The sequence below is a fragment of the Lactuca virosa genome, chromosome 6 (assembly GCF_052849685.1).
Source record: "Lactuca virosa cultivar CGN04683 chromosome 6, Lactuca_virosa_CGN04683_v6, whole genome shotgun sequence".
NCBI lineage: Eukaryota > Viridiplantae > Streptophyta > Magnoliopsida > Asterales > Asteraceae > Lactuca > Lactuca virosa.
This window is the reverse complement of record NC_136431.1, coordinates 254,247,733-254,268,272: the sequence shown is the minus strand read 5'-3', so window position 1 is coordinate 254,268,272 and position 20,540 is coordinate 254,247,733. Positions and strand designations below refer to the sequence as shown.

The 20,540-nt window shown below is 38.9% G+C and overlaps 1 protein-coding gene across 1 annotated transcript; it reads left to right on the top strand.

Moving 5' to 3' along the window:
- The first annotated feature begins 644 nt into the window (after positions 1 to 644).
- LOC145122452 (cationic amino acid transporter 4, vacuolar-like) lies at positions 645 to 1,582 on the top strand. Its single transcript, XM_079058056.1, has 5 exons — positions 645 to 649; positions 749 to 821; positions 954 to 1,072; positions 1,151 to 1,247; positions 1,318 to 1,582. The coding sequence occupies exons 1-5, from the start codon at positions 645 to 647 to the stop codon at positions 1,492 to 1,494; spliced, it is 471 nt and encodes a 156-aa protein (XP_078914182.1). The 3' UTR covers positions 1,495 to 1,582.
- Positions 1,583 to 20,540: the final 18,958 nt, after the last annotated feature.

The window sequence follows — 20,540 nt, the reverse complement described above, 5'->3', positions numbered from 1 at the left end:
AAGGTACGAAACTAGGATATCGATGAAAAAACAAAGGGTAAGATAGTAAATTATGCAATGAATTTGTTATATATGTATGTATGTATGTATGTTAGTATGTATGTATGATGTTGAATTATTCATCAGTAATTTACTATCTTACCCTTTGTTATGTTTTGTTGATTAATACACGTTGTTTCTCCTAGTGTCGTTATACAATGAATTTGTTATATATGTATGTATGTATGTATGTTAGTATGTATGTATGATGTTGGGATGCATTGGTATCAATTAACCTAAAAGTTAAACCAATTTCATCAGGAGTTGGAACAACAATTGGAGCTAGAGTTTACATTCTTGTTGGAACAGTTGCTAAAGAGCAAACAGGGCCTGCAATCACAATATCATTCCTCATATCCGGAATAGCAGCTGGACTTTCAGCATTATGTTATGCAGAACTCGCATGTCGTTGCCCATCTGCAGGGAGTGCATATCACTATTCTTACTTATGTGTTGGAGAAGGGTAATCTCGTAATTTCTCCTAACAATTCTCTTATTCATATAATCATATTTTCTTTCTCCAAATCAATATTCTATCCCCTTCAACTTCCAGTGTTGTTTGGTTGATTGGTGGAGCAGCAGTAGCCTATGGAATATCCCCAAATATGGTGCACTTCATCTCCTTCTTCTTTCAACCTAATTTATAATTTCAATTTTCTTTTTCTTTTTCGAATTATAATTTCAATTTTAAACAGGCTGTGTTTTTTAGAGGTCCAGATAAGCTTCCTGCTTTCTTAAGTCGACCCACCATTCTAGGAATTGTAGTTGATCATTGTGCTGCTGTTTTAGGCTTCATTATAACCGGACTACTTTGCACTGGAATCAAAGAGTTATTTTAGTCCTTTCAATTAATGACTTATTCTTATAGCACATATTCTTAAATTTTATTATACTAATAAAATGAATACTTTTAGAGTTCATTGGCTCAAGGCATAATCACAACAATAAACGTTGTAGACTTGCTTTTCATCATAGTAGTTGGTGGATACATAAGTTTCAAGACTCAATGGGTGGGATATAAAGTTCCAGGCGGGTAATATGTTCATTTTTTTCACATGTGTTAAATTACCATTTTACCCTTGGCAACATGAAACATGTATCTGATTTTCAGGTATTTCCCGTATGGAGTTAATGGAGTACTTGTTGGATCTGCAACCGTTTTTTTCTCATATGTTGGTTTTGATGCAGTAACCAGCATAGCAGAAGAGGTAACACTAGTGATTGTGATTGTTATTTCTAAAGGGTATAATTGTAATTTTCATATTGTTTATATTACAGGTGAAGAATCCTCAGAGAGATTTACCTATTGGGATTGGGGTATCATTGTTTACATGCTGTGTTTTGTATATGCTTGTATCTGCTGTTGTGATTGGTTTGTTGCCATGTTCCCAATTAGACCCTGATACCCCTATCGCCTCTGCTTTTGCTAGTTATGGAATGAATGGAGCAGTGTAAGCATACAACATTTCTTTCTGAAGGGTGTAATTGTAATTTCATCTTTATTTACATCAAAAACCATCATCATGATTTCAGATCTGTTACTGCACTCTGTGCTGCTTTTGGTTGTATCATTATTTGATGTTTTTTAGTATAACAAATTGATGATTGTAGTATTTTTTTTCTTTTAGAATCATAATAAAAAAATGATATTACAAGTTCGCAACGGATTAGTGACAACAAAAAATAATGCATGAATTTTGTGAGGGATTAGCTACGGAAAAAAAATCATGTCTAAAGTTTGTGACGGATCAGCGACGGAAAAAGAACAAAATTAATTTATGAATTTTGCGAGGGATTAGCTACGGAAAAAAACTGATCAGAGAAATTTGCGACAGAACAGTAACGGAATGTCTTTAACAAATTTTGTCGCTAATGTCCTGGGTAAATGTATTGAGTGACATTTAGCGACGGATATTATGTCGCTAAATTTGTCGCAAAAGAAAAACTGATCCGTCGCTAAAACCCTCGCTGAGTCATTAGCCACGTTTTAATTACCTATGGAGTGAATCTGTCATTGATCCATCGCAAACAACATTTAGCGACGGAATAGCGACGAATTCGTCCGTCTCTAAAACCCCTGTTTCTAGTAGTGTGTAAATGCTTCATTACATGCGAGAGTAAAACCTTATCGTGCATGCATGTATATCTACATCTATAGCGAGTTTCAGTAGGAGTGTTCGTTTGGATGGATCGGTTTGATCCGATCCAATTAAGTGAATCCAAATTGATTTCGGTTTTTAAAACATAGATCCAAATAGTCCAAACTAAATTCAAATCCGATCCAATTACAATTCGGTTAGATCGGTTTTTTATAATTCGGTTTTCAAAAACCGAAACATTTTAAAACGACATATAATTATAATATTATCAATCTTTACACAAGAAGAGAAAACAAATTATTTAGTTGTGATTTGAAATTTATAAACAATAACTAAGAATATATATTATAGTTAAATATTTTATAGATGAAAAACTTTTGAGAGAAAATGCATATTAATGATTTTTTATCGGGTGAAGCGTTTTGAACCTATTTGAAATAATAAATTACAAAATTAATAAATAACTATAGATATATATTATAAATAAATAAATAATAAATGTTTATTCGGTTTTTTTGGACTATTCGGTTTTTATTTTATAAACCAAAACCAATCCGAAATCCAAAATAATAATTCGGTTTTGTTGAAAACGAATCCAAAGATCCGAATATCCGAACCAAATAGTCTAATCCAAATTGTCCAATTGGACCATTCGGTTTTATCCAAATACTGAACAGCCCTAAGTTTCAGTGTACTCTCAAATCCATAAGTCATTTCCTACAATGACGGATACAGGATCAAAGTAAAGGGGTATCCCGACATAAAAAAATCGCGTAATACACAATAAAAAAAATCCGGAAAAAATTACACTACGAATTTTTTTTGAGGGCTATCCCGAGCTACCCCGGGATATATAGTAAATTCGTCATTGATTTCCTAAACTAAAAATAAGGGAGTGGTAACACTCCTAACACTTTGTTACATCACTTTTTTTAGTGTCACGTCATTTTTTTTGTCTTGGCATCTAATTATTAGCATTTCATAGGGAGTGGTGACACTCATACCTAATACCACTCCATTTTTTCTTTTTCAAATTTAATTAAATTATATTTTTTTAAAACACAAACAGTTAATATTAAATAAATTTTATTTTTTTAAACCACAAATAATTAATATCAAATAAATTATATTTTTTTAAAACACAAACATTTTATATTAAATTAAAAAAGTTACAATAAATTAAAACTTAAAATACCTAGAAACACGAGTTAATAGTTTAAACCACGACAAACATGACTTAATACTTAAAAACACGACTTAATACACAAAAAAACACACTTCATAAAAAAACACACTAAAGAAAAGTGTGTTTTAAATGTTAAGAGGGTAGTGTTAATTTATAGGGGTGGATTGAAATTTGAATTTTTGAAATTGGGTAAAGAAAGGTTTTTTTTAATTAAAAAAATGTGACATTTACATATGGAATCTAGTGGATCTGGTCAAACTCGTTGCAACCAATCACATTATCCCATTTTTTTCTCTCTTCTCTCATTAAGATGCTAGCGAGTCCACCGTAGCGAGCCCCCTAGCGAGTGTTAGGGACGGGTGTTCCATCTCCTTGGCGACCGTGTTTGGCGACTAGAATTCGTCCAGTCTAAGGAGTGGTCTATGAGTTTCACTACATTCTTACCAATAATTACTATACTTATGAAATATCCACCACTCCACATTATTAAATTTTTTTATTATTTATTTTTTAAAAACTCAATTTTAATAAAAATACGATATTTTTAAAAGAAAATTAAAATTCTATTAAACCAAATTAAAAGTACATTACTAAAATTGAAATTAAAAATTACACTAAAAACATTAAAAAAGACATAAAATTAAAAATAACTTTACGTTTAAAAACAAAAATTATATTATAACCTAAAAATAATAAATCCGTCCGTGTACTTCTCTTTCAACTTGCGTTGCAGCTTGTTGAAAAGTTCGAGGTGATCGAGTGGAAGATCCAGATGAGGCGACGTGTTTATCATTTTCAAGTCGTTGATTGCGGTTTTGTACTCTAATTTTTTTTTAAGAAAGTCAAGATGATCATCAAGTTTTTTTTAAAGCATTTGAACGGAATTCGGTTCTGGTTCAACTTTTTTTTTCCTTTGTCCCTTCTCGATGAAGATGCCGCCTTTTTCGCCTTGTCCCTTCCCATTGGGCGTCGAAGGTTGACCTCTTTCGGCTCATCGTTATCATCATCATCATCTTCATTGAGGTCAATTCCCAAACCCGCTTATGATTCTGAAGTCCTTGCTCGTTTGTTGGAACGGGTGGATTGTGTTTGCGAGTAACTAAGCCCACTTGGATTAAGGACCCATTTTGGACCGGCTAGCATAACATGTCAAGCTTTTTGATGACCAAATGTACACCAGTAACGATTTTGTATTCTTGAAGAGCGGTGATTAAAATGTCGAAATCATTACACCCGCTCCGACGCATGTTTGTGAGGTTAAGGTAGATTCCATTGAAACTTTTATAACTACTTCTTAACTCGCGCCATTTTCCATTGACATCATCGTAACTCGTAAGTCCGGTATTCACCTTTAAAAAATGAAAATTTTTCAAAATAATGTAATTAATTAATAAATAATATTTTTATAGTTAATAAATAAATGATATTTTTATGAAATATGTAATATTTTACCTTTTCCCATTTGCGAGTGGAAGTTTGATAGAATACAGTTCCAAAATGTCGTCCCGGTTTGGGCGTTTCCCGTAAGCTTATCGGTTGATATTGCAATCCAAGCTTTTGATGGCGTCACTTCCTCATTTTCATCCCATTTGACTTGACCCTTTTTTCCTTTGTCCCTTCATTGCCTTCTTAATGTTGCGGTTGAGTTTCCAACACCGTTTCGACATCATAGTGAGGAGATTGGGGTTGGGAAGGTAATTGTTGTGAAGGTGGTGGTTGGGAAGGTTGAGTTTGAAATTGTTGACATTATGATTGTTGGAATTGTTAGAATTTTTGGAAATGGTTTGGTGTTTGGAAAAGGTTTGATTGTTGGAAGTAGTTTTGTTGTTATCCTTGTTGGAAAAGGGGTGATTGTGGAATTAGTGAGTTTGTTAGAAGAAGCATATTCATGAAACCTCCCGATGGTGATTCGAAATTCGGATATTGGCGAGGTGTTGTGTTGAGTGCGAATGTGCTGATAGGTGAAGTGGGTGTGTTTGGGGTGTTTGGATTTTTATCCATTTTGGGATTGTAGAATAGAGATAAAGAAGTGAAAATATTGTGTGTTGTAGTGTCAAAATTTTATTGGTATTTACATATTTAATTTAGAGGGTTTAATAAAGTCAAATTTCAAAAAAGGTCATATGACCGTTTATATTTCTCTCTCATTTGTATCGCATAGTAGCAGCAACCACGATTGTTCACACTTACAATTAATGGGGGTGATATTTGTAATAAAGTAACGTGTGACTTCTTTGTCAAACTCATCACACGCGTAGGAATGTGCCGACATTCCGTTTAGCCTAAGGGTTTGTTTGATATTGAGCTGACTGGTCCGGTAAACACTTTTGGTTGACTCAGTCCGATCAGCCTGTTTGATATGTGTGACATCCCCAATTTCACGGTCAGAAAAGACCGATTTGTTTATGCTTTATTTGAAAATTAGAGTATCATTTTTAAATAAAATGTTGCGGAATTTGTTCCCAAAAATATGATAAAGATTTTATCAAAGCATTTCCGAAGAAATGTATTTCATTATATTAAAACTTTAGGATGTCATCATCAATATAGAAACATAAGCATAAACAGCCCTTACATTTATTTACACTAGTGATTTACATCTCCTTTAATCTCACAGTGTAATGTGTCTTCGTATCAATACTTGTGATACAAATAAACTGAGTGGGCCAGGTTGGGAAACCTGGTGGGTACATAGGGTTTTCAACCCACAATAATATAATTATTATGTTTAATCATCAAACAATCAACCTAATTACCCAACCCCATTATCTTCTTTATTCTTAAGGATCCACCTGAAGAATCATTTATCCTTCATTCATTCATTCCTAAGGATCTTCCTAAGGAAATGGGCACGAAGTCCATCGTTGTCAGGTTTATCTAACACACACTAAGTTCATAGTTGCCAGGGTTTTTAAATTACAATTGGTGAACACGTAGTTCAAAGGTTAAGCACAGCTGCCAATATTATCCTTTAGGCGCAGCTGCCAAGATATTTAGAGTACATCTAGTGAACACGTAGTTCAAAAACACCTACAGGTTGCGAGCCTGCTAGCGTTCCATTGGACTGTCTAGAATAGTTTGTGGTCGTCATCTATACTCCGCTAGATGACTGGATCATCGTAAACATCAAGGTATCTCATCATTTTATCACACATCAACTATTTCATCTACCCATGTTTTACCCAACATTTTCGTAGATATAAAATATATATACAGTTTAAATCATTTAAAACATGTATAAATCCAGCATAGATATCAATAACACAGATAATATGCACACATAGCACGTAATTTATATTAAATACTCCATATCTATGTGTAAGATGAAAGTAACTATGCACTCACCTTAATAGCGTGATTTGATAGAATCTAACTAGAAACGTTCAGCAGTTCGTGATCGCCGGGCTCGGGATAAGGGGATGAGAATTTGGCTCGAAAACCCGAACCGAACTGAACCGAGAACCGAACCGAACCGAATTATACCCGAATAAGCAATTTGATTCGGTTTTCGGGTATCTATATAAGGCTTTTTCGGGTTTCGGGTTATTCGGTACGGGTTACCCGAATAAGGGCTTATTCGGTCCAAAAGGACTGAACCGAATATGAAAAGTCACATTTTTTCCCCTTGCACAATTGCTTAATCGGTCTTGTGTTCTATCGATCGTTACCCAAAATACCCACGTAATACACCAAAAAAAATCAACGAAATCGATTGAGAGTAGCGTATTACACCAAATCGACGACATTACCCTATTGTATCCCGTATGGTAAAAGGTATAACTTTATCATTTGTATACTTTTTTTTATAATTATATTTTAACATTTTCTATGTTTATGTTGATAGATATTTTGGGACTGCAAATCTCTACCGTGGCGTCAGAGGCGGCGTTTAATACAAGCGGGCGTATATTGGATCCATATCGAACAAATTTGTCTGCAAATATAGTAGAGGCTTTGGTTTGCACTCAAGATTGGGTAAGGAAATCAAGAAAGCCAATTATGGACAGCATTGATGAAATTTTGAAAGACGATGGGGTCGCGAAAGCTTTAGAAGAGGCGATAAAGAACGGAGATGTAAATGGAAAACAACCAATTAATATTCCCGAATAGTTAATTCGTGTTTGAAAAATATTATTTTGGATATGGATAAAAACTTAAGATTCATATTTTAATTTGGGTGTGGAATGTTTAATGTTTAACTTATATACTCATAGATAGATTTTTTGGTGTTTTGGATGTTTAATGTTTAGTGTTTAATATGTTGCTTAATAACTATATCTTAAGATTGTGGTGGTTGGATTTTACATTTTATATATCAAGAATAGTTAATCCGTGTTATTCGTGTTTATCATAAGCTACAAAAGTTATACAAAATACAATATTTATAATCACATTGTAAATGTTATTTGGGTTATTTGGGTTATTCGGGTTATTCGGCCTCCTTATTGTTGGGGGTCAGAAATGGCATCGACCAAGTCCTCGCACGATGGTCTGGAGTGCCGCAATAGAATGCCTGGTCCTGGAGGGCTGAATGCGCTATCATCTTGTACATGTTATTTGGGTTATTCGGGCCGGAATCGAACCGAACCGAATAATACCCGAACCGAACTGAACCCGTATTGCTTATTTGGTTCAATTTTCGGTTCATACAATTACCCTTATTCGGAGACGTACTCTACAACTTTCTTTTAGATCACTAAGGCTAAAAAGTACTTTATCGTAAACTCAATTTTTACGATTCCCGGTGTCGTGCCGGTTTTGCCGTAAAACTTCGACAGGTCATAACTTCTTTGTTATGACTCGGATTTCATCGTTCTTTATATGTACGGAATCCTTGTGACATATACTATAACTTAGTTAAGATTATTTATTCTAAATAATATTCTATCAAAAAGTCGTTTTTGACGCTTATTGTCTCTAAATTAACTAGCCCGAATCGTGGGCGTTACAATTATCTCCCTCTTAGGATGATTACGTCCCGGAATCATCAACAAAATAGGGCTTGTATAATGACGCCATACATTATCTCTTCATCCTAGGTAATAATCGTAACTTCTATGTTCCTTCGAATGAGTATCTAACTCTTGGACTTTTTTACTGCAGGCGGTGCTCAATCTTGCATTTGTTCTCTATCTTGCGTTAGACTTTCAATTGTAACCTTCAAGTTACAAAATAACTCTTTATTTGTGATTCCTTCTTCTTCTTAAACAGACTTAACCTAAGAGAAGTTCTTTACTTGATCATCATGACAGACCGATGGGTCGTATTCTAATGACCTCTCATTGTATGATGCAACACTTAGACTCAGGTCTTTCAGAGTCAAATTCTAGAATTGAAGACAATTTCCTTCCTGTTATAATGTGATATAATCACATCCTAGCATGTAGCACTTCTATCTACAAGCTCTTACAATGATTGCGATATTCCTATTGATTGTTTCGATTATCTTTCACTTCAATCTTCCGGCTTAACTTGGATGTTACTGTTGGATTAGGTGTCTAAGCTCATAACTATAATTGGTATGTATTTGACCCGATAGTAGCATGGTCCATTTCGGGTTTCCTTCACCAGAACAATTTGATAGATGGATATTTGAGTAAGAGGTTATTTATGATTTATTAATATATTATAAGTATAATATATTAATTGAGAAATCATATTATTTAATTAGTATTGATCAAGAATTAATTTATAATTAATTTAGTGATCAAAAGAGACTATTTAAATTGATACATATGAGTTGGGCTAATGAACCATGGTTTGATTTGTGATGGGCTTATGGCTTGATCCATGAAGTATTTATCCAAATCAAATGGATGGATCATGGGCTAATGTGTATGGATTAGGGTTACACATGACCTTTGATATTCTACACACACACACACACACACACACACATATATATATATATATATATATATATATATATATATATATATATATGTTGTGCTAAGCCCTAAAATTGACCACTACTTGCATTCCAAGAAGAGAAATCGGTTTTAGAGTCTCCTTAGCCTCTCTCATATCCATCTTGTTGTTTATTTGGTGTTTGTGACTTGTTTGAGGCACAACACTTGGGGTGCTAAGTTCTCTCAAGGCCAAAGTCTTACTAGCTACATCAATAGGTAACTTTCTAACTTGTTTTATGATTCATATGTTAAATTGTGTATGCTTGTTTAGGCTTCATGCTTTAGAAACCAATGTTGTAAGTATAATTAGAGAAAACATAGATCCAAGTCATTAGGGTTGTATGTGCACCATAGGAATGTTAGAGTACATAAAACCCAACGGTTACATCTAACTTGGTTCTCTGAACCACGTATAATACTTATCTTAGCCGAACTCGATTTGCTATAACCACTAGGGTCGGAATATCAATCATTTCCTTAGTCATTACCGAAACGATGGTAACGACAGACAGGAACAAAACGGAATCAATTACTAGCGCCTTGGTAACCTTGTGACTTTCCCTGATCCAAGTGTGAGTCCTGTGCTTCCGGTAGTATAGGCCTCTACTACCATTCACACCTACTCATACTCGTCCCAAGTATTGTCTCGCAGTTCTCTAAGTTCTTATTTCCTAAAATCACAAAATGATTTAACACATACGAATGTGTCCAAATAATCATAAAAATTTCCCTAGACTCTACTAGGACTTCTTCCATGCATATCTTCAATCATCAATTCTGCTTCAACTCGGTTGGTGGTGGAAATGTCAGACGATAGGATAACTTCATTGATTATACCAAAAGTCTTTCTTTCTGCAAATCGAAAGTGTACTTCTCCCCTACTAGACATACTATTTATTAGATGCATTCTAAGGGCAAGATACCTCTCTTACGATATCTTCCGATAAGTGTCATTCACTATCGTAAGCCTCCTTGTTTTCCTCCGTTTACTCTATTCGCTATGAGTCTTCACCACGACGTTATGTTCACGGAAGCATGCGTTCAACGTATCGGGACGAGAATATAGATAGAGGAAAGTTTAGACGTGTATTCCTCTTTATTACTCCGAAAAGTTATATGTCAGTTCTAATATCGTAATTAAACGTTTAGAAATCTGAACACATAAAATTTTCAGATCCGATCGGCAATAGACCATGGATCCGATCAAATAATAGCATCATAAAGCATATAAGGCTATAACATAAATCATTTAGCACATAAAAGCAATTTAGGAATCTAATCTTAAAGTAAGCTAGTGCTTGTGTCAATTCAGGTGTACGTCCTAAATATATTACACACTCCTCACGATCATCGCTTAGCATTCTAAGTTGAAGTCTATAAATTTCCTAAAATTCCTAGTTCGCTTAAACTAATGCTCTGATACCAACTATGACATCCCCAATTTCACGGCCAGAAAAGACCAATTTGTTTATGCTTTATTTGAAAATCAAAGTATCATTTTTAAAGAAAATGTTGCGGAATTTGTTCCCAAAAATATGATAAAGATTTCATCAAAGCAATTCCGAAGAAATGTATTTCATTATATTAAAACTTTGGGATGTCATCGTCAATACAGAAACATAAGCATAGGAGAACTCCGCAATAGGTAGGTAGGAGTCCCAGCTCCCACCAAAGTCAATGACATAGGCCCACAACATATCCTCGAGGGTCTGTATCGTCCGCTCACTCTGACCATCGGTCTGCGGATGATAAGTTGTTGCTAAAGTGCAACCTTGTGCCTAGTTCCTCATGGAACTTCTGCCAAAAACGGGAGATGAATCGAACATCACGGTCTGAAACAATGGAGACCGGAACTCCATGGCAAGCAACTCTCCCGAATCGCCAGGAAGTGGGCACTCTTGGTCAATCGATCCACGATGACCCAAATAGCATCGAAACCCTTTGCCGTCCTCTGCAATTTGGTGATGAAATTCATCGAAATTTGCTCCCATTTCCACATGGGAAACTCCAGAGGTTGCAGGTTGCCATGCGGCCTTTGGTGCTTAGCCTTGACCATCCTACAGGTCATGCATCTCTCAACATACCAGACGATCTCCCTCTTCATACACTACCACCAATTGCCCAATATCAGATCCCGATACATCTTGGTGGCCCCCAGATGGATAGAAAAACGATACTTACGAGCCTCCTCCAACACAATCTGTCTGACCCCACCAGACATAGGAACCCATACCCGACCACAACGGGTCAACAATCCACGACTATCCGGAACAAATCCGGTGATCTCACCCCTGATCCTCTCTATCTTCTAGTTCTCTTCCCGAACACCCTCGACCTGAGCCTTCCTAATCAATCCCAAAAGCGTAGAACCCATTGATATCCTCATACACGATACCCCAACTAAAGACCCAACCGACTTGCGGCTCAAAGCATCTGCCACCACGTTCGCTTTACCTGGATAGTAAAGGATCTCGCAGTCATATTCCCTGACTACGTCCAGCCACCTGTACTGCCTCATGTTCAGGTTCGGCTGATAAATAATATGTCTCAAACTCTTGTGGTCCGTGTAGATAGTACAACGGACCCCATAAAGATAATGCCTCCAAATCTTGAGGGCAAAAACCACTGCCCCCAACTCCAGATCATGCGTGGGATATCGCGTCTCGTGCGGCTTCAGCTGCCACGAAGCATAAGCTATCACCCATCCTCTCTGCATGAGGACCACCCCAAACCAGTGATGGATGCATCACAGAATACCACGAAATCCTCAATTCCCTCTGAGAGGGTCAAAATCGGGGCCTCACATAATCTTTGCCGAGGGGTCTCAAATGTTGACTGTTGCTCAAGGCCCCATCGGAAATCCACCCCTTCCTCGTCAGACGAGTGAGGAGTACTGCAATCTTGGAGAATTCCTGAATGAATCTCCGATAGTACCCTGCCAATACCAAGAAACTCCTGATATCTGAGGGAGATTTTGGAACCTCCCACTGCATCACAGCCTCGATCTTGGCCGGATCGACCATTATCCCATCCCGTTTAACGAGGTGTTCAAGGAACTGAACCCCTTGTAACCAAAACTCACACTTAAAGAACTTAGCATAAAGTTGTTCTCGCCTCAAAATCCCTAGGAGCTCTCAAATATTCTCCTCATGTTGCTCCATGGTCTTGGAATACACCAAGATATCATCGATGAACACAATAATGGAACGATCGAGCATCAGCTTGCATACCCGATTCATCAAATCCATGAATATTGCAGGCGCATTGGTGACCCCAAAAGGCATCACCACGAACTCGTAATGCTTATAACGAGTCCGAAACTCGATCTTCTCCACGTCCACCTCTCTCACTCTGACCTGATGATACTCGAACCTCATATCTATCATGGAGAACCAATACGCACCCTGCAACTGATCAAAGAGATCATCAATCCGTGGAAGGGGATAACAGTTCTTCACCATTAACTTGTTCAGCTCCCGATAATCAACACACATCCAGTGCGAACCATCCTTCTTCCTGATGAACAAAATCGGCTCTCCCCATGGAGAACAGCTTGGTCTGATGAACTGCTTGCCTAACAGTTTCTGCAGCTAAGATGACAACTCCTGCATCTCAGGAGGTGCCAAGCGGTACGGCGCCTTGGCAATTGGGGGCCGCACCTGGCACAAGATCAATCTTGAACTCGACCTGCCTCTCACGAGGCACACCAGGTAACTCTTCTGGAAACACATCGGCAAACTCCCTAACAATCGGGACTTCTGAAACTGAAACTTGATCCCCAATCCGTGTATCAACCACATAAGCCATGTAGCCTGCACACCCATGCTGAATATACTGTCGAGCCCTGGCGACAGAACAAAACCCTGAACCCAGCATGGTGCCCTCTCCATAGATAACCAGTTCTCCCCCACTTGGGGTTCGAACTACCACGCGTTGACCCTCACAATCAGTCATAGCACCGAAACAGCTCAGCTAATCCTTACCCACAATCACACAGACATCCCCCATTAGGATAAGGATCAAATTGATCGGATAAGGCACCCCGAAGATCTCCAGAACACAACCCTAATATACAAATGATGCAGAAACCCCGTGTTCGTTAGCGATAGAAACTCGCAACGGACACTCTAACTCCCCAATAGGCATGTCAAACTCCCTACTGAACGATCGAGACATAAAAGACCGACTCACACCCGAGTCAAACAACACTAGAGCAGGCAAAGAGTTCACTAGGAACGTACATAACGGAGGTACAAACATAAGCATATCACAAAACATAATCAAAAGGATAAGGGATAGAAACATATCAGTCACAACATTTGGAGCTGTTCTGGCCTCCTCGGCATTGAGATGGAAAACGCGACCTCGAGCACTCAGGGGCTCCACCCTGCCCTGACTCCCATATGTGATCCTCAAAGTATTCGGTGCTGGAACTTGCGCTGGACTGGCAGCAATCAAGGGACACTAGGCCTTCATATGGCCCACCTGATCACAATGGTAACAAAGTCTGACGTCAGAAGTTGGAGTTTATTGCCGACAGTCCCTCCCAATGTGGCCATGTTGCCACATTTGTGGCATCCCAAAGAAGATCGGAAAGCTCCATCATGCACCTTACCGTACTTCCCACAAGTGTGGCCTCTCTGACTCCCCGACCTAGAAACAACGGCCCTAAACCGCTTTGACGCAGGCTACGACTACGTCGAGGCCAGTCTCAGCTCCCTCGTCTGCAAATCAATCTCAACCGCACGTCGCCTGGCGGCCTCCTGCATCTCCAACAAGGTACCATAGCGTTGGGTGGAAACAAACTATCTGATCTCCATCTTGAGCATGCTCAAGTAATGGGTCATCTGAGTCTGCTCAAATGCAGCAAACTCAGGGCAAAACATAGTCCTCTCCGTGAACATTTTGGTGATCTCCGTCACCGTCTCAGAACCCTGCCTCAAATCCAGGTACTCCTAGGCCAACCTCTCACGCTCCACCAACGGCACATATCGAGAGCGGAACATCTCATAGAACTGCTCCTAAGACATAACAACTCTTTGCTCAGCAGAATATGAACTAGTAGCAAGCCTCCACCAATCCTTCGCTCTGGTCCTCAGAAGGTTCAGAGCACACCTGACATTCTGGTCAGTTGGACAAGAACAAGTGAGGAAACACCCCTCCACATCAGATAGCCACCTCATGGCGATGATCAGGTCCTGTACCCCATCGAAAGTTGGGGCTTCGTATTGTCGAAGTCTCGATACTGAAAAGCCCGACCCGATCCAACCCCTGCAACCGCAACGGCTGCAGTGGCTGCAGCAGCAACAACAGTATCAGATAAAGCAGCATAAGTGCATAACGCTCATCAAAGTACTTAACCATGGCGGTCTTGATAGACCCAAACATCTATGAAAATTGAGCTCAGAAACGAGTAACAACCTCATCCTGCAGGATCTCCATGATCCTGTAATCCAACGCAGCTGACTCACCCTGACGGCCAGCTCCTGATCCCGAATCGTACCCATCCTCAACTCGACGCATAATCACCATATTGAAAATAAACCAGGAGGATATCAGATAACACGCAAATCATAACAGGGTAACCAACTCCCAACAAATCCCTAGGGGTTGTAACTTCCTTGTTACGCGTACGGGTCCTGTGCTTTCAGTAGTATGTGCCCATACTACCTTACACACCTACCCGTATTTGTCTCAGAGGATCATCACAACATCCTAAAAATACTCACTAGCATAACCATACACTCAATCCTCACTCCCTATAGTAAAGGCTAAACATCTCAAAACTGGCCGGCTGACCCCATACAACTCATCCATGAAACTTCCACCAACCCTACAACACTCGTGTATGCTAGCCATACATAACGCTGGACCCTATACACATTCGAATATCTGATCCTACCGTAAGCCCTTCATCAAACAAGAACATGAAATAAGGCCAAACCAAACATTCTCAGGCAATAAGATCTTAGTTATGCATGACCATGATGCATACACTAAGCAACTACAGTAATGATGTCAATTCCATAAAAAGAAAGGTCTTAGGCTATTAGGCATCACATCATCATATAATCAGACAACTTTATCATGCAATTTCTGAAGATCCCTAGCATACCACTAGCATGTTGTTCTAACATATCACGATATCAATAACAATGTGGTATTTTGGGGTCTACTTACTGGTTCCGACTGATCGTACACTTTGCTTCCTCCTTGGCCATTTTGAAAACTATTTAAAAATTGTTTTGAAAATCTTTTTCCTTAGTTTGAGACTGGATTCACACGAGTGTTCCTCCAATCACTCAAACCAAGGCTCTGATACCAACTTGTAACACCCATAAAATCTCATAAAAATTTAAACTTTTTCAAACCTACCAAAAATCATAATTGTTTACATTGTAGTTTTCAAAACATGTTTAACATCAGAGTTTTCCCAAAATCACAAAACACAACATGAGGAGGTGCACGATCAAGCCTTTGCCTTCCCACGATCATCTGAGGTACCTGAAACATAACCCAAAACTATAAGCCCAAAGCTTAGTGAGTTCCCCTAAAGTCCCAACACAACAAATAACACATATACAGTAACAACATATTATGGGTCCAATCAACCATCGGATTGGAATAACCCAGGCCCCGCAACCATCGGGTTGGATTGGCAACATACTATGGGTCCAATCATCCTCGAGATGGAATACCCTAGGCCCTCAACCATCAGGTTGGAACGCCCCGGCCTGTTGGCTTACGCACGAAGCAGTAAAGCCTCAGCCACCGACCAAACATGTGCACATAATACAGATAAGCATAACATTAACCAGCCAACAAATAAATAAACATATCTTACAGATCACTATAGCATAACATCATCCTATCTACTAGGATACCGAAGTAACAGATCTTAACAATACAAAACATGCATAACATGATATCAATCCAAGGGTCGGCATTGGTGCCTTCGACCCGCAAGTACAGTGAGGAAAACTCACCTCACAAACTGAGTACAAATGATGAGGCCCGACTCTGAATCTCAACTCTCTACACGATACCTAATTCCATTAAATGGCCAATTTCCATCAAAATTCAAAAATACCCAAAATACCCTCAAGGTCAAACTTGGCGAAAGTCAAAGTCAACGGTCAAGGTCAACAGTCCATGTTGACCTGTGACAACCTGAAATTTCTAACTTGTGTAACATTCATATTTATCAGTATTAGACTCAGTTTGCTTCCAGTTATCGCTGTTTGGAACCTGTTTTGACTATTCTAACTCTAGTGTATCAAAGGAATTAGTATTTGGAAGTGTCAGTTTAAATCCTAAACTACCTAGCAACCGTAAACCTCCTCAAAAAGGAGTTTACGGTCGAGACCTTGAGTTTACGGTTAGGGTAACCGTAAACTCATGTAGACCGTAAGCTCGTTTACGGTCAGGTGGACCCCTCTTGGACCGATAACTCTACCCTATATATACGGTATTTAGCCTTCATTTCACCATTTTAAGCACTTCAAAGGCTTTCTCTCTCTACTCTCTCCCTACCTTCATCGAGTTTGCTCAAGAGATCCTCAAGAACCCGGTGGTGTTTTGGACCGAAAACACCCATCTTTGCCTTCAAATCGTAAGTATCATCCTCTTATGCTTATACCTAGTTAGGATTCTTGAGTTTTGCCTTGAAATTGTCACTTTTCCATGATCAAAAGGTGTTTACGGTCTAGTGTATCTTCTTAGACCGTACACACTTCAATGACCGTAAACACATGGACCGTACACTCTTCAAAGACCGTATATTCGTGGGCCGTAAACCCATGAACCATAAACCCATGCACCGTAAACCTTATGATCGTAAGGTCATTAGACCGTCAACCCATGGAACCGTGAACTCCATGACCATAAGGTCATTGAACCGTAAACACGAGGACCGTGAACACTTGGGCCGTGAACTCTAATGGTCATACCTCTTTGACCGTAAACTCTATAGGGTGGCCATATACCCTAGTTATGCAATCATATGTGATTGTATCCCATAAATCTTGGAGTTTCCTAGCCCTTAAGGGTGTTACCCTTCTTATTTAGTTGTCGATACACTAAATTCATACACATTCATGTCTATATGTGTCTATTAGGATCATTGTGTGCTCAAGGTTACACCTGACACTCTGCACTCCTCTTTCAACCACACGTCAGAACCACTCACTGCAGGTGAGTTCATACCCCTACATTTTTCCATAACTTTTAATGTTTTCAGGGGGGAATACAAGCTAAACATAAATGCATTCAATAATATGAAACTCATGAAATTCTCATACTTTAACCCTTTTGTACTGTGTTGAGCATAAGGGACGTTTTCACTAAAATTGCATAGTTTTCCGGACTCGCTATTCACTACGTTATGCATGCAAACTATAATCGGTATAGTTTGGGATTTTCTAAACATAACAAGTATAGAAACTTTCACTACTAAACGTATGCACTAAGACAGAAATAGTTTACAGTTTACATCACTACTTTATCATGGTATTCATAACTGTAATTATCACTACATACGGTATACATACGGATTTTCACTATGGTAGAACGCTATTACACTACATGTAAACTAGATTGTACGATACTGTGAGGTGCTACTTCAATACTGTACCCTTAGGTGTATAGGGATAAATCCTATCATAGTATAACTAGAGTCTCCTGGAGGGAGAGCGTGAGATTTGTGAATAGATCTATTCGGGACTGACAATCCCACACCTGAACTGCTAGCTACAATTAGGCAGGCACGCCTGGGGTGTACAAATGTCATTTAACTCGACGCCTGAAGAACGTTGGAAAGGTCTCTAGTCATATCAAGTATGGTTATACGACTCACAATATGTATAAATCACTCTTGGTTTACAAACGGTCATTCTTCAATGGTTTATTTTACTAAATAGAACTAATACACACTACAACTGGAGCATTTCCAGGGTTTTCAAACGGAATCGATCATACAATGGTTACCCATGCGAAATACTTATACATCATGATTAGCATTAGCTAGTCACATGAAGTATTATTTTCGCATATCGCTATAGTTTTCAGTAACGAACATTCAGGGCTTTATACAGGAGTTGCAAACACTACATTCTCACTAAAGAAAATATCGGATTTTCTTGGAAACATACAGTTATACATGGTTTTACACAGAATTAAAAACATTACATTTTCACTAAAGAAAATATTGGATTTTCTTGGAAACATACAGTTATACATGGTTTTACACAGAATTAAAAACATTAAATTTTCACTAAAGAAAATATCGGATTTTCTTGAAATTACACAAACACATTTACGAACTCATCAACAAGTTTTCATTACAAACAACCGCTTATGAACTCACCAGCTTTATGCTGATATTTTAAAACTGCTTGTATTCTCAGGAAATCAGTAGACAGGTACTTGTTGGATTTTTGAGAAGCTGGAGCAGTAAGAGTTTTATGCAAATTTATATTTTACAAATTATTTGATGTAATTCAAACAAGTTTCAGACAAAGTTCCAAACTGATGTAATCATTTTCATTTAAGTATTCACTGTAATGGTTGTGTTGTTATGATTGCTATTATTCATTGGTTGTGATGCTACGCATGACGTCCTCCACCCCAGAACGTTTCCGCCATTCTGGTTTTGGGGTGTGACAGATTGGTATCAGAGCCCTTGTTTATAGCGAACTAGTATACCGAACCTTACGTGGTATACAGCTATAAACACTAAGGGGCCTAAGTGCTCTACACTAAAAGTATATTTTCAAAAATATAAGTATTTTTATAAAAAGTATACGAGCATGCATACATAACGGAATTCGTGTCATTAGTAGAACAAAAAAAAAGTATTTGGAATGTTGGGGCACTGCGGTTAAACCTGGGCAGTTATGTAATCATGTCTAGGGTCAATATAGCATGATCAACTATATGCATCCGAGACATGACCAACATGTGCTTGGGAGTGACTGTGGTGTTGCAGCAGGCCTAAAACTTACCAAAATCATCCCATATAAAATACTATAGGAGTATTTTAGCTAGAGCCAAACTTAGTATACAGATTCATTTCAAGTGTTGTTACCTCTTCTTTCTTAAGCGATAACTTACTTGCATTAGTAATCTTTTTGTGCTTATCGCTTGGTAGAACACTTTTGTTATCAGGATGGGATATATCTTGTTTCATATATCTTGAGGACTTACCATCCTCTTCTTCCTGATTGTTTCTAGAGAAAGATGCCTCCCCGACCAAGACCCATCAGAAGGAACGACAACACACCACCACCACCACCTCCTCAGTTCGACCCCGTCATGTTTCAGGCAGCAGTTACAGCCGCCGTGACTACAGCAATGGCACAAGTGAATGCTGGTGGGACTGGAGGTGGAACCGAACCACAAAGACAAGACGGAAGTCAGGGACATCAAAAGGAGTGTTCCTACAAGGACTACATGACTGCAAAGCCTAAGTCCTTCAACGGAAATGGAGGTGTCATCGCTCTGACTCGATGGTTCGAGAAGATCGAATCCATCTTTGAAATTTATGCCTGTTCCGAAGCAAACAAGGTGAAGTTCGCCGCCTGCACTTTCACCGACCGAGCTTTGACCTGGTGGAATGGTCGAGTCAAAACCCTAACCCTGGCGGTGGCTAATGCCATGGGTTGGGAAAGACTGAAGGAACTCATGCTTGCGGAATACTGCCCGAGGGGAGAAGTGCAAAAGTTGGAGCACGAACTTTGGAATTTGAAGATGAAGGGTTCTGACATCGCTGCCTACACCGCGAGATTCTGTGATCTGGCTCTCCTCTGTCCAGGAATGGTCACCCCGGAAAGCAAGAAAATCGAGAGGTACATTTGGGGATTGACGCAACCAACCAAGGGGAATGTCTTGGTTGCTAGACCGACTACATTTGAAAGCACAAAGGATCTGGCACAGACTCCGATCGATCATGGAATCGATATGGCCGAGGTGGCAGCTGTTTCCGAGCCACAAAAGGAAAGTGGTGGGAAGAAAAAGAATTCATGGAACAAGCGGAAGGGTCAGTCTTCACAGGAGCCCTCCAAGAAACAACAAATAGTGGCAGTTCATGCTGTTACTGCTCCTGCTGCTGCCCCAGCTGCTGTCCCAACCACCCAAGCTCCTACCGGTGGTTATTCAGGGAAACTACCTCTGTGCAACAAGTGTAACTTCCATCATCACGGACCCTGCCGTGAGTTGAGTTGCAATAGTTGTGGAAGAAAGGGACACACTGCTCGATACTGTAAGGCATCAGCCCAACCCACCAACCAGGCTCTGGGAGCGGGCCCTGGT